At 37.8% G+C, this 13,988-nt stretch overlaps 1 protein-coding gene across 1 annotated transcript in view; it reads right to left on the bottom strand.

Annotated features, from left to right (window-relative positions):
• RAPGEF2 (Rap guanine nucleotide exchange factor (GEF) 2) overlaps positions 1 to 13,988 on the bottom strand; it is a 134,053-nt gene that overhangs the window by 106,335 nt on the left and 13,730 nt on the right. Inside the window, exon 3 of the mRNA XM_009325162.1 lies at positions 9,436 to 9,519. Coding sequence (XP_009323437.1) covers positions 9,436 to 9,519 — 84 coding nt within the window. The remainder of the gene's footprint in view (positions 1 to 9,435; positions 9,520 to 13,988) is intronic.

Raw genomic sequence — 13,988 nt, forward strand, 5'->3', positions numbered from 1 at the left:
TGAGGTTTTTTTGATGCTTTGCATGTTTGTACTAAAATGCAAAATCTTAAATTCTAGAGTACTGAGTCAGAAGGAACCTTAAATCAGAAGGAACAGATTGCAGAACAGGTCATCTCACCAGCTGCAATATCAAATGTGAAAAAGCAAAAGATATCTATCTTCTGATAGATATCTTTAATTAGTAATGTAAGCAGTAGTGAATATGCAGGTATAACAGGTCTCACATTTAACTTTGAAATAACCACATACTTCATTACATAGAGAATTTGCCCTTCCTTAACTTCTCAGAAAGAGGTCTCATTTTTTCTACATCCCCATTTGTATTCAAGTAATTTATTATCATTTCAGATAACAGCTTTTTAATATTAAAATCAAGCCCAAAATTTTACAAAGAAGATACCAGTATAAGTGAGAACTGTTGCCATTAAACGAAAATCACATGATTGCAATGTATGGTAGAACAATAAAAGCAAAAATGAACAATGTTTCCAAGATTGATTAGATATTGTTCTCAGTTACTTCAAATAGTGACAATGCTCCATTAGAAACCCTAATGCTGGGATTAGAAAGGTCTCTCTAACCAATGAGACACAAAATAAGCTAAAGAGAAGAGTCAGCAATAAAAAACATACTGTTTCAAGACTAGTTTTGTTGCAGCACATTTTAGAAAACAGGTATCAACTAAGAAGCACCAAAATTTTTCAACAATGAGAATACGTAAACATCTTCAGGAAAAACAAGTTTTCAGTGGAATGAATGTTTTTCCCATCCATCCTAGGGAGCATTCTAAAACACCCCCAGCAAAAACAAAAGCCCACAATTTTCAGCACATTTTTCAAACACTAAATAGCCATAATTTTAACCCCAACTTTCTACCATTTAAAAAAATGGGATGTGAGAGTTGGTATCATTCATAGATGTCAAAGATTATATTTCCTCTATCAGCTACCTTCAAGGAGTCTCTTCTTTCCTCTGCCTTCTTTCTGCTAAAAGATTATCTCCCATGAATCTAGTCTGTTAAACCCCTCTGCTTGCTTAATTTTATTTTTTCCTTAAGGCCCTTTTCAGTTACTTTGAGATATTAAGATACATTCATGCTTACACAGAAAAATTCTACTCTCCGTGTACCTCAGATGTTGGTTTCCCTTAGCATTGCCTATATCCCATACTCATATCACACTGAAAAATTTTGGTTATACTTATTCTATATAGCAAGTGCAAAAATAACCTAAATTGGTTCACAGGCGGGACTTGCTATAAAAGCAGTAGTTTAGATTTATACTATTATATACTTTGTTTCTATGTTCCATATTATAAATTCCTAAGCATAATTTTGACATTAAAATAGACACATTTAACTTTTTAGTATTTTTACACAATTGCGGTTTCAATGGGGAAGATTAACACTATTGACCTGAATAAAGCACAACATAAGAAAAGCCTACTTCAATTATTTTTTTTTTTCTTCCATATAGCAACAGTGGCAGGAAATGCCATCTTGACTTAGCTTACAATTACCGTGTGTCAAACAATGAAACACTGGAGCAGAACAAGGACTCTTGAATCTACAAGCTCTACACCATCAATTAATGGTGATTCTCCTACAGAAAGTGCATGAAGTTGTTCTGAACATTCCACCAATGCACCTGAGCATCAGTAGGTGATCCAGACTCTCTCAAGTCCATCATCAGGTCTTTCGCATGGAAACAGACAGAAGTCCGTAGCTCTAGGATTTAAACCTAGAAGCTAGTACAAGGCTTGCATTTGTCAGCTTGTGAGGGCTTCTTGGCTTCTTTCCTAGGATAGAGCATTTCCATCCCTGAAAACCTCCCCCGCCTTAAGAGGAATCAGAAATATTCAGGCTCACTTAAAAGTTATTCAGGTCATTTGTCACTTTCTGCTTCTTTGTTACCTTCTCATCTCCTCATTACAAACTTGGAAGAAAGCCTGGTAGCAGTAGCCCCACTACACTAGATTTCTATTTTTATTTTCAAAAGATGCCAGCGTAATAGATTAAGTCCCTTAACATTTTATCAGCTGTGCAAGAACAAAACTCCAGTAGTGTTGAAATAATTGTTTTGACAGGAACAACGCCAGACACCACCCAATCTCATCATTTAGGAACTACGTCCTCTTCTATTTCACAACACCTCAGATATTGGCAGCACACTTGGAAGATGACCAATTTCAAACCTCAATGAACTCCTAAATTATTCAGCAGAACAGGAGACAGGTGGAATAAAGCAAAACGTACATAACACCAGACTCATTTGGCTGTAAAAAACATTTTAAGTTCATATTTTAAAAACTGTACATCAGTTTCTGCAAACAGTAAGGACAGTTTCAGATGACCTTATTGGTTCAAAAGCAAGTGCTCTGCATCACGAACTTTGCTGTAACAGCAGGTGATATGACAAGACAAGGCCCCGTTAATTTATGGCTCAGCTAATTCAGCTACATCTGGAGTTGACTGTGACTGTGTCTAAGTGAGGAAGGCAGATTCAGAGAGCTTGAAACCCTCCCTGCTAGCCAGCCCTCAGGAAGCTGAGCTCGGGGACAAATCCATGGCAGCTCCAGCTCCTCTAGCACCTCGCGAGGAAGAAGGTAATGCCACACATCAGCGAGCTCCAGGCTTCACTGATAACACTGGCCAGGATACCAGATTCAAGGTAGATGGCCAGACCAGGCACTCCCAATAAAATGTTCCCTCTTGTAAGCAAGCTTTTATTTTCTCCAGGAGTTTGAGTCTCAAAAAGTAATCACATGCACTGCAACAGTCCAATTTTGTGCTTGCAGGTAACAATAAGCATCTCCATCCAAAAGGACATACACAGTCTTTTGGGTAGATGCAGATGGTACAAAGCAATCAGCATTACTTTCTTGATGTCTATTTGAAATCCATTGTGAATAATTAATGGTAGACATGCACTCAGTCATAAATGGACTGACATCTCCACTACTTCTTCCAACTTCTTTCTTCAGTTTATGATCTCAGTCTTCCCTAGATTAAACCGTAAGATCACTCTACTCCACGCCTCAGTTTCAGTTGATAGGACTGAAATGCTGAACCAAGGCATTCAAACCAGACAGAAGACAAGACGGCACTGGGGGTCAGCCCACAACAATACCATACTCTATACCTTCCCACTAGCCTTTAAGAGTCAGTCATGATCATGGCTTCAGAACAGCACTAGCTGGATACAGAAATAACAAAGCAGCAAACAGGTCATGGGAAAATCTAGCAGCAGCAACTAGCAGCAAAAAACCAAAGTTTTATATTAAAGAGCGAGAGTTCTGAGGGCAAACTAAATCCAAAGCACACATTTTCAAGTAATTTCTTAAATAGACTTGAAACCATAACCTGGGGAGTTATTCTTCTTTACAAAGATCCAGTGTATGGTCTTTGTGTTTCCATCATGACGCTGTAAATCCTTAGCCATAAGCAAAACTCAGAAACAGAAAAGCTCAATAAGCTCAGCACAGCTCTTGATCAACTCCCTCCGCAGCTTAAATAACTAAACCAGCAGCTCCCAAAAGTACAACCCTGAGCCTCCCCCAAATCCGTTGTTCTAAAACTCTCCGTTTCCTCCTCAGGGCAAAAAAAAAAAATCCCTTTTTAGTCAAATTCAAAATTTATCTTGGTTTAAATAGTTGTGTATATTGGTCGCTCTTTTTCAGTTAAAACACCAGTTTCATCCTGTTATCTCGTAAGCTTCAGCCAGCAATAGCCATTATCAATAAACACTAAGCTGCAAATTTATTAGGGTCATATACTGAGGGAAGGATTTTATCATTGTGATTAAAGCTATCAATATAATTTTATTCACTGAAAAGATTGATCAAACACAGAACACAAATGTATCATCAGTCAGATATATGCAAACCACACCAAACAGCACGTCCCAGGCATCACAAACTTTACAAAGCATGTTTCAGGATACATAAAGCTGTACATAAAGCATGTACATAGCCAAGAGCTCTGCTCCAGCACTATTATACCCACATGCATTACCTGTCAAAATAAAAAAGACCGCCAAAATCCCTAACAAATTTTCTTCTGAGAGGTTACTTTAAGTTAATCAGGACACGCCTGAACGAGGACAAATCATTTCTGCACTAACTGAGTTTTGTTATTGCTTTAGACACATTCTAAACAAGTCCATAATTTCTTCAATGGCTCTCCAGTAGAATTCGATATTTTATTCCATTTTTTAAGTTGTTTTAGTACAGGAAAGACCTGAGGGCTAAATCATCAATATTTAAATAGATACAACCCTTTTAATTTTGAAAAAAGAAAAAGCAGATGTTCTCTCAACTTCAAAACTTAATCTTTTAATTAGAGGAAAAAGCTTAAATAATTGCTCTCATATGTAAAATATGTGAACTTGCCAAAGGGAGAGCAGCTCTCCATCACCATATGAAGTGGTGAGGGGAAAACCGGTTGGGTGTGGCAGTAAGGAAGGAAAAGAAGAGAATACAGCAAGGAAAGAGCGTAGATGAGTGAGTAGTTAAAGACAAGAACAAAGCCAGGTTTGCACGTGGCAGGTCAGCATCGCAGCATGCCTGAGCAGCACAGCACACACCACCCAGATGGTCTCGGAAGAATTCTAGGAGAAAAGCAGAAAAACCCAAGCACCAGAGCACCGGTCTGAGAAAAACTGCCCAGCGATTCTGTATTTTGCTGCTGCTAAGAGTTAGTGGCATCCTCTGGTCGTGGAGGCCACAGGCAAGCATGAGGTTAGCTGTGGGAAATCTAGAAGTCGTTTTTGTAGTGCAGCTCCAAGTCAAATAAGATGAAAGATCACAGTAAAATTTACACTAGAAGCAAAGTCCTGGAACAAAAACCACACGGGAAGTCCTAGCAGCTGAGCAAATGTGATGAGAGCACAGAGCAGACCTAGGGATGCTGGAGGCCATTCCAAAAGATATTTTGATGGACTGTCACAATACTGCTGTCAGTGACCACATGAAAACACAGGAGAGCCAGGACAACCTTCAGGGAATTGTATTTTCTGCTCATTTATTTTCCGGACTTCATACATAAACGTCATTCTACCATGTGAACTGCTTCAGGGTACATATGCTCAGGGGAAACGGTGAAGGGACCAAGCGTTAATTTGTGCTATTTTGGTGGTCATGGTGGGAGGGGGGAATTAAGGAATGTTTAGTTTGACCATAATATGTGTCTGACACGTTAAAGAAAAGGAATAAGTATGAAAACTGTTAATAGTAAAATATGGAGGGGAAAAAATCTTCCTCTCATTAAGCTGTCAGAATAAATTTCACTGTTGCAATTTACAGAAATTAATAGGAGAACAAGATCAAGCTTTACTTTATGTCACCAAAAATATGGCAGCTTTAATTGTTCAGGTCAAAATTCTTTAAAGCTCTGAATTGTAAATTTCCCCAAAATAGTAAGTTAACTGAATGAAATCCAGCCTTATCTTATGAACAGTGTTTGTTAGCTGATAGCTTGGCATTTGAACAAATACAAGCTAAACTGTATTACAGTAGGGAAATAAAATTATATTCGTGCTGTTTTCACAAAACAGACATGGTTTAGATGTTAAAATTTCCAAATCAAGTTACTTGATTTAGAACTTCATGTATTCCAGTATTCCATCTTGAACAATTTTTTTTTCTTAATTGTGAACTAAAGACTTGTCAAATAGCTAGTTACAAGTAGTTTTACAAGTCACTCAGTAAGTTATATAACTTTAGCAAAACTAGTAACTATGCCACTCATTTCAAACTATTTCAACTAGCAGCTATTTGACCATACATAGTACATTACAAAGCTGCTTGTTTTTAGACTGCTATACTATTATTTATTTGTGGTTTGAGTGGGAAAGCAGGGGGGTGGTCATTTCTTATGCTTTTAGACTGCTTGATTTTTTTTTTTTTTTAAGACTTTTTTCTTCCCAACTATATATTACCTGTCTGCCAACCCTAGTCATCGCTCCCTCTCCCCAAAGAGCTTTAAATGGTATTAACACTAGGAATCAAAAATGTGGAAACAATGATTTGGAAGAAAAACATAAAAATAATGTTTACCTGACATAAAATACACAACAAAACAGCATTTCTGGTGTTATCCACCAACCAGCCTGAGGATGCTATATCCAAAACTAGTGCAACTAAATTAGCTAATAGAGGCTCCAAATGCAAATAATATGCTGAGCATATGCAGTCAAATGCACTAAGGTACTTCCAAGTTTCAGCTATAAATCTGAAGACAGCACTCCATCCTGTTCCTTACAGGCTCAAATGCCAACAGTCAAAGTTAAGAGTAGGATGGAATTCAGCACAGGATTGAGAAAACACCTCCAAGATTGCAGGCAGATTTATTCACTGTGGCTAGCTGAATTACCTTAACTATGTACTACTTTTACCCTGGCTTGTACAGACATACATTTTAAAAGAATGAAATCCAACAAAGAATAGCAAATGCTCTTGAAACTCTTGGGGGTGTTGTGGTTTAACATGTATTTTATTTTAAATTTGGCCAGCTACTGCCCAGCCATCATTCAGTGAAGCCGAGCTCAGCGAAGCCAGCAGGAGGGGCAAGGGGAAGCCCGCAGCTGAGCGTCACCGGCAGCTCCCGAGGTCCCGCTGGGAGGGCTGGATGCAGCCCAGGGAACCTGTGCAAGGGGATTTACTGCAGGTGCATGGGGCAGGCTGGGTTAAGCGGTCAAAGAAGAGAATAATTTTCAGGCAGGAAAAAAATGGGGCTTTTGGATGGTGAGACTGGGAGATAGTATGTACTGATCACTCAGCTCTGGGAACAGAAAGTTAGGGAAACAAGAATTTTCGACGTCACTCAGATTTGAGGAGAGGAACATACTTCTTGCTTTCTGCTCCTACACAGACTTCTCAGTTCCATGCTGCTCTCTTATCCACAAGCTTTACGTGTTGCAAAATTATTTCCTAGTGGCCTTCTAGATGGGCAAAGATCAAATGGATGAAACTTGAAAAAAACCACTAAAATAGTCTAAATACAAATTTACAGTAAGTGTACTCAAATGACAGTGTTTTGGCCAAACAAGATCAAAATTAGATGATCTCTACCTGGTAATATTTAGATCTCTTCCTGTTACCTGACGTCAATGATGCATCAAGACATGCTCCATTTGCTAAAGCGTAGCAAATTCGTCTTAACGGCAATAAAACATCAAGACTCCCAAATTATGCAATGCTTAAAAAGGCTCTTGAAATTATTACTCCTGTATGCGTAAATAGTCAGTTTAAGCAAGCAGTTATCCAGTAACTGCCTTTTGCCCACTTTTGACACTACTTTTTAGACTTCAAAATACCGCCCTATCAGTTCTTCTTGGACAGCAGCCTTATGAGGTCTCGCTCCCTTTTTTCTAGGGCACTGTAAAATTTTACTTTAGTATTGCTGGTAATCAGTCTCTTCTACCCAGTCTGTATATCTGAGCAGTTTACTATTTCCTTGCGAACAATTCACTGGCAGCTTAAGTAAAGGTGAAAAACTTAGTTTTCTTCTCAAGAATTTGCTTTAAAAGAAATAAAAAATAAAATTAAATTAAAAAATCACTTATTACCCACCAGTATTCCAAATCAGAAATTTAACCTGTGTGCCCTCTCAATTTTCCCAAGTTTCTTATTCATGCATGAGCCCAAGGCCCAGATATTGCAGCTTACTCATTTACAAAGTAAAAATCCTGATTAGCCTTGTCCTAAATTTAAATAAGGCCCTCCTCTATCCTCCTAATAACTATAGCTTCTGAGCACAAAGCCTCTCACTAGAATGACTCTGGTTTTGCTCTCCAGAAATACCTTCTATCTTATATCATTAAATTGAAGTTTCTTAATTTTGCTTTCATGGACTTACGTTATCTTTGTTAATTAACAAATCGGGAAGCAAATGCAAGAGAGAAGACAGCAGCTTTGGCAGCTACTTGACTCCATCCACAACTATGAAACTTTTTCTAATGCCAAATTCCACACTTGAAATTCACAGAGATCTCAGACACTGTCCCAGATGTAATTTCTGAATTTCTCCAGGTGAATAGCCCTTAAATGCTCCGCTTAGAGTCACAGGACCTGTAATTTTCTGTTCATTCTTCCAGGAAGAATCACAAGCTCATTGTTTATCTTATTAAATCTTACCTCTCATCAAGTGTCAAAAAGTGTCTGAAACACAAGTACTGCTGTAATTCAAAGGAACAGAAGTTTCTTGCCACAAACTATATACAACCAACCTACATTAATTCAGATATCATATATCCCTTCTCCTGGCATCTAAAGGTAGCACTTTTTGCCAGCTTTTTTTTCTGGCATTGCCTGTTCATGGATGACATATGGGACAACTTTCTTCCATCTGCCAGCAGCAGGGATCCTATAATCTGTTGTTGTGCTACTTTTTACAATAACCAGTTTTGCACCTTTATCATACACGGTACTGTTCGATGGCACATCAAATATATCATTTTATCAGCAGTGCCTGTCCTCTTACATATGCAAGACACTTGCTTACACCAAGCACATGCCACCATCATCAAATGGAAGTCCCAAGCCCAGCATTGCTCTCCCACTGAAAGGCAGCTTTGAACATCTAATTGTTCATATGCCAACCAACATGAGGTTTCAAGTGGTTTCCCACTGTTTAAAACTGTAAGGAAGTTTCTAGTGCTTTCATTCTCATCATACCATACAGAGATGGGTCATTCTTTCATTCCGCCTTTCACAAATTTTATTACATGCTATTTACTTCAAAGGAGCCTTTTATAGTAGCCTGAATAAATATGCATATAACCAGCATTTTGAAGTGATTCTGCTCTGCTTCCACTAAAACAATCAAGCTCAGCCACCGTAGTCTAAAATCCTTGCAGTCATTTGCATTTTTTCCATAGCTCAAAATAATTTAATTTTTACAGTAGCAACGTAAATTTTGAATGTCTCTCTCAAACTTATCTTTTTCCATGTAAAAATATCACTTTTTATTGCAAATTCGTTTACATGAAGTACAATCTTAAACAGAAGTAGCAAAACTGGCAGTAACATTAACTGAGTATATGTTAAAACGTGCACCAAAGACTTGTGCACAGTAACTAAAGCCTCAGGAAAGTATTATAAGCTCTAGTGCATCCTATGATTTAAAGTTTGATTACTCACAGGAACAGACTACTCGGTACTTCACTCCATTTGTCGGGTTTTTGGTGGTTTTCTTTTTAAATTGACAGCATTTGCATGACACTTTGGGTGCCTGTACACTGTCCACAACGATGGGCTTTCAATTCTAGCTATGGGCATAAAACAACTACCACAGCTAGTAAAGCTAGGAAGAGTGTGCTTATGTGTGTACTTCCGTGTTTCATTAAGCATAAAGCATTGCCTTCTAATTCTAAAAATTCTGTACGTCTCATGATTTCTGTTTAAATACAGAATGCCACGCATTCATAGCTGACATACCTGCTCCTTGGAAGAAACATAGATTCTTTAATGAAGACTGAACCAGACAGCAGGATATACCAACAGGTACCAATATCATCAGGGCTGGAATGAAAAAAAAAAAGAGGACATAGTTTAAGACACTTGATTTAAGTTACTCATAGCACTACCAAATTTACAGTATGAAGAACATCAAAGAGGCAAAAATGCTCAAAATTATGGAAGAAAACCACAGTTCAATCATTTACAAAACAATTCTGTCAAACTATTCTAGTTTCCACCTGCAAACATATACATTATTAGAATACATTATTAGAATGCCTTATTTAATTTACTTCACTGTTTAAAAAGCATATATCTATCCATTTGGTAACAGCACAAATCCAATGAAAGATAACTGAAAGTGATTAAAATGAAGTCAAGCTACAGTAAATATGTTGTATTGTATTCTGTCGAATCCATTACTTTCCTCTTCCTGAAGAGAACTGTAGCATCTTCCCCTCTATAAATAAGGCTTCCTTTCCCAATTCTAGCTATCTCCTTCTTCACCCTTTCTTCTTCAGGACAGAAGTTAGCCTTTCGGCATCAGTCTACCTTCCCACAAAGTAAGACAACATTGGATACATTTGCAGACGGTAAACCTACATCAGATCTGTTAGTTGATTTTATCTACTGCTATTATGCACTGCCCCTTTCATGCCTCTTCCTGGCACAAGAATAAACTCTCAATAAAAGGGACAAAGAGTTTCTTTTCCCCTCTCTTCATCCTATAAAGGAACTGGATGAGGACTTTGTCATCCAGGCCCAGTTCATTCTACTGTAGATTCAGATCTTGCTCCTTGAGTAATACAAAATCCTTTTCATAGGATTAGACTCTTCTTGGAAAAGTTCAAATAATGTTTAGACAGGAAAATAAAATAGTTTGAGGTTACTAGAAATAGCTGCAGTAGAAATCTTGTGCCATTTCAACAGTCAACACTGAGAATATCTGTACTTTACTTCAGTTTTACCACCCCTACTGCTTCTTCCAAAGAAACTCACTAATTGGATTCAAGTACACCGTTACAAACTGCATGAGCATTCTTACCTGAAAACCATGTCCCTAGTGACACTAAGAGATGCAGATTACTTAATTAATCTATAGCACCTTCATTTTTTTAAATCACATCTCAAGCCTTTAGCAACAATTAGTTCTAACTTCAAGCAAGAACAGCCCACATCTTTTAATGTCAATGACAGCATAGTATTAAAACCCAATCTTAAATCTAAGTAGGCTATGTACACGTTAGCAGCGTGTTTTTCATTTGAAGAACTTCAATTTAAGAAGTACCTACACAGCGAGGTCCTCAAACCAAAAGTGCCATTTCCTCAGCACCCACCGTATTACGCTTTCTAAAAGGAAAGCTGAAGTTAGAAAGAGAGGAGAGAGCTGGCCTAAAACAGCTGAGAGCAGAAAAGCAAACTGTCAAATCTAAAAATACGCTCCATTTCCATTTTGCACTTTATAACCACCACGAGAGAAAGGACAAACATCAGAAACATGGAGAATTAACAGAGGAAATTGAGGACATGATCTATGACCATGAGCACAAGAACTGACTAAGATGATGCAGCCTGTATTTCTTTTTTACCAGCCTATGACCCGACCACTGAAGCCTCACTGATCAGTGAAGACCTAACATCTTCAAAATGAATACTTCAGGAAATACTTCTTTATACTGACAGACAATAGAAAACGAAGCGATAACATGGTGTCACAGCTAAAACAACAAGCCATCTTGATTTACATAGTTGAAGTGCACCAAGCTACCTTTTCTGAAGGGTGCTTCACATGCTTGCTTCCCACACGGACCTGTATTGCCCTCAAACTTGTTAGTCTAGAAAAATCAACATTGTACATAAGTACAGAGAACCAGGTTAAAGCAGATAAACTCAAGAAAACCACTAGTTCAAAAGAAAATATTGTTCTCAAAAGCATAAACATGCACCTAAGTCACACACCTTCAAACACTCTTCCCCCCAAATGAGTCCGAAGCTGACAGGCATATAGCCAGCATTGCTGCTGAACTGCAAGTCTGTTGGGTTTGTTGTTTCTGTTTTATAGTAGATGCCAATCTAAATAAAAATAATCTGCACTAATTAGCATAGTTGAAAGTTTCTAAAATAGTCATTTTCAGCAATGGTTGTTAGACTGAGTGATTTCCCAAGTTGCTGGGAAGTAACTCTATTAGGATGTCAACAATAATTTTTCCATGTGGATTACAGTGCATTATATTATCACATAAGAATTTCTGTGAGGTTTTTTCCCCCCCCCCTAAAAATTGGCAGTTTGACTAAGTATAAAAATGTAGTCTGACAGAAAAGAACCTCACCTGGGGTCACAGGCTTTAATGACTAAAGCAAAAGTAATCTAGAAGATCTGTTTATACTTTTACAGAAAGCCATTTCCAACAATAAATTAATAGAAACAAGAATTAAAAAAATATATTTTAACCAATAGTAAAATATTTTAACTTTTGCAAATCTAGTACTACACAAGCTTTCCCCCTCCCCCCCTCCTTTAAGAATTAATGAACTATTTTAAATCCTTCTGTCAAATCACCTCTTTGTAAGGGGCTTTAGCTATCTTTTCTCATTGGGGATCTTTATCTCCAAAGAGAAAGGCAGCCACTGGCTTTCACAAGTATCAGTCAGTATGTTCAATATTCAAATTCATCTTAATGCTACTTTTGAATCTCCCTTTGAACCATTTAACAAACAGCTATAATGATTATACATTTAACTGCAGTGGTTTATATTTTTCTTATGTGATGACACACAGCATGACTTTTCACTCAGTTAATCATCCAACTCAGTTTTATCTTTTTTTTGCCAGCTCACAGGTTTATCCACTTTCTCTGCCAGTTAGTTCTTCAACAGTTGTTGCTCCTCCTCACTTATCTGCCATGACTTTATAGTGGATATAGAAGCATCTGTTCATTTGAAGCTGAAAATGCTGATTAAAAAAATAAATCAAACTTTAGGAAGACCATCTGATTGGGTTTGTTTTCCTTCTGCTTTATGTGTACTTTGATAACTTTTTATTCTTACAGTCACGTTTGAGAATTTCTAAGTTCTAAGGTACTTGCATCATGCTGGGTGAAACAAAACAATTCTACTGTACTCAATTCCTTAATTATCTGAATTTTAAAAAGCCTTCAATATTGCTGTGTCACAAGTGTGGAAGGTTACTACAGAACATGTCTGTATTCAAAGTATCTTCCCCAAAACATACTGAGTATTCTTTTAAACTTTCATTGCCAGCCAAAACTTCATAAATATTTCCAAGAGAGTCTTCAAGAGCAAAGAACGGTGATGGATTTTCATTCTCTTCATTCTTAGAGCTACTAGTGTCTTAATACAGTCTTGAACAAAACATCTGAAAAAAAACCCACACGTATAGCAAATACATTCCTTCCTCCAGAACACACATGCTTCCCTCAAAAAAAAAAAAAAACACCACAGCCAAATGAAAGACTGATCTATTCCTTTCATATGAAAATATATTAACTCCTGCACTTCTCAACACTTGCTACACTTTCAGTTGTTTAGAATTAAGCCTCAAAGCCATTTGGCAGCCAGCTTTTGCTAGGCAGTGCTGTTACAAAAAACGCGTGCAATTCTTTCATTTTAAGGATCCTGGGCTTTCCACAATCCTATTCAAACATCAGGTGGCTTTCAATCAAGTTTCCATGTTTCCTGTACTACACTTGACATTTGTTCAACAATAATGCATTTTGCGTTCTTCAGGACTCTTGTGCCTGTAATGAACAACAAGGAACTGTAGAAGAAACCTATACTGAACTACAAGAGCATTTTTTCAAGCCACATGAGGACTCATACAAATACCATTTTACCCAATGTAGAATACTCACATTTGAAAGGTTTTCTTTGCAATTACATTTTACACTTTGTTTTTAAACATCAAAATTGAATTCTAGAGAATAAATCTAAGCCTAATTACGGAGTTTCCTTTCACTGCTAGAATACTGGCTACCACTGGCAGTCCACAGCAGTATCTAGAAACTGTATTTGTCTTCCTACGAATATTTCTTCCAGCAAAGGGATGACAACAAATTGTGCTAAAAAGCATTCTTCTGTGGACAGGACGCATCTCTGACTGGGCTTGCAGAAGGGTATTAAGTGCACGTAAGCAGTTCATCCAGAATTAGCTGAAGCAGAATAGATGCTGATGACTTCCCCTCAAAGGCATCCTTAGAGGGAGATTTGGGGGTTTTTTGGTCTGGGGACAGTTGAGGGAAGGGTCCACTAGCACCTGTCAGTCAAGCTGATGTAGAAAGGAAAGACGTTTCCTTCGACTAAGATCTTTCCAACGACTAGCTTTGTAAGGGTGCCACCATTGTCCATCACCACCACCACTGAAGCAGCAGCTGTTAGACACTAGGAGACTGGAAGTGCAGTGAACGATCCACATCAGGCTGAAAGCAAAGCCCACCCAACCCAGGCAAACAGCACTTCTGCTACCTAGTTTTGAGTTCCTCTCCCCACTCTCCCTCCAGTCTTGCAAGGCTGCA

This window comes from Pygoscelis adeliae, unplaced genomic scaffold, assembly GCF_000699105.1.
Source record: "Pygoscelis adeliae isolate BGI_AS28 unplaced genomic scaffold, ASM69910v1 Scaffold170, whole genome shotgun sequence".
Lineage (NCBI taxonomy): Eukaryota > Metazoa > Chordata > Aves > Sphenisciformes > Spheniscidae > Pygoscelis > Pygoscelis adeliae.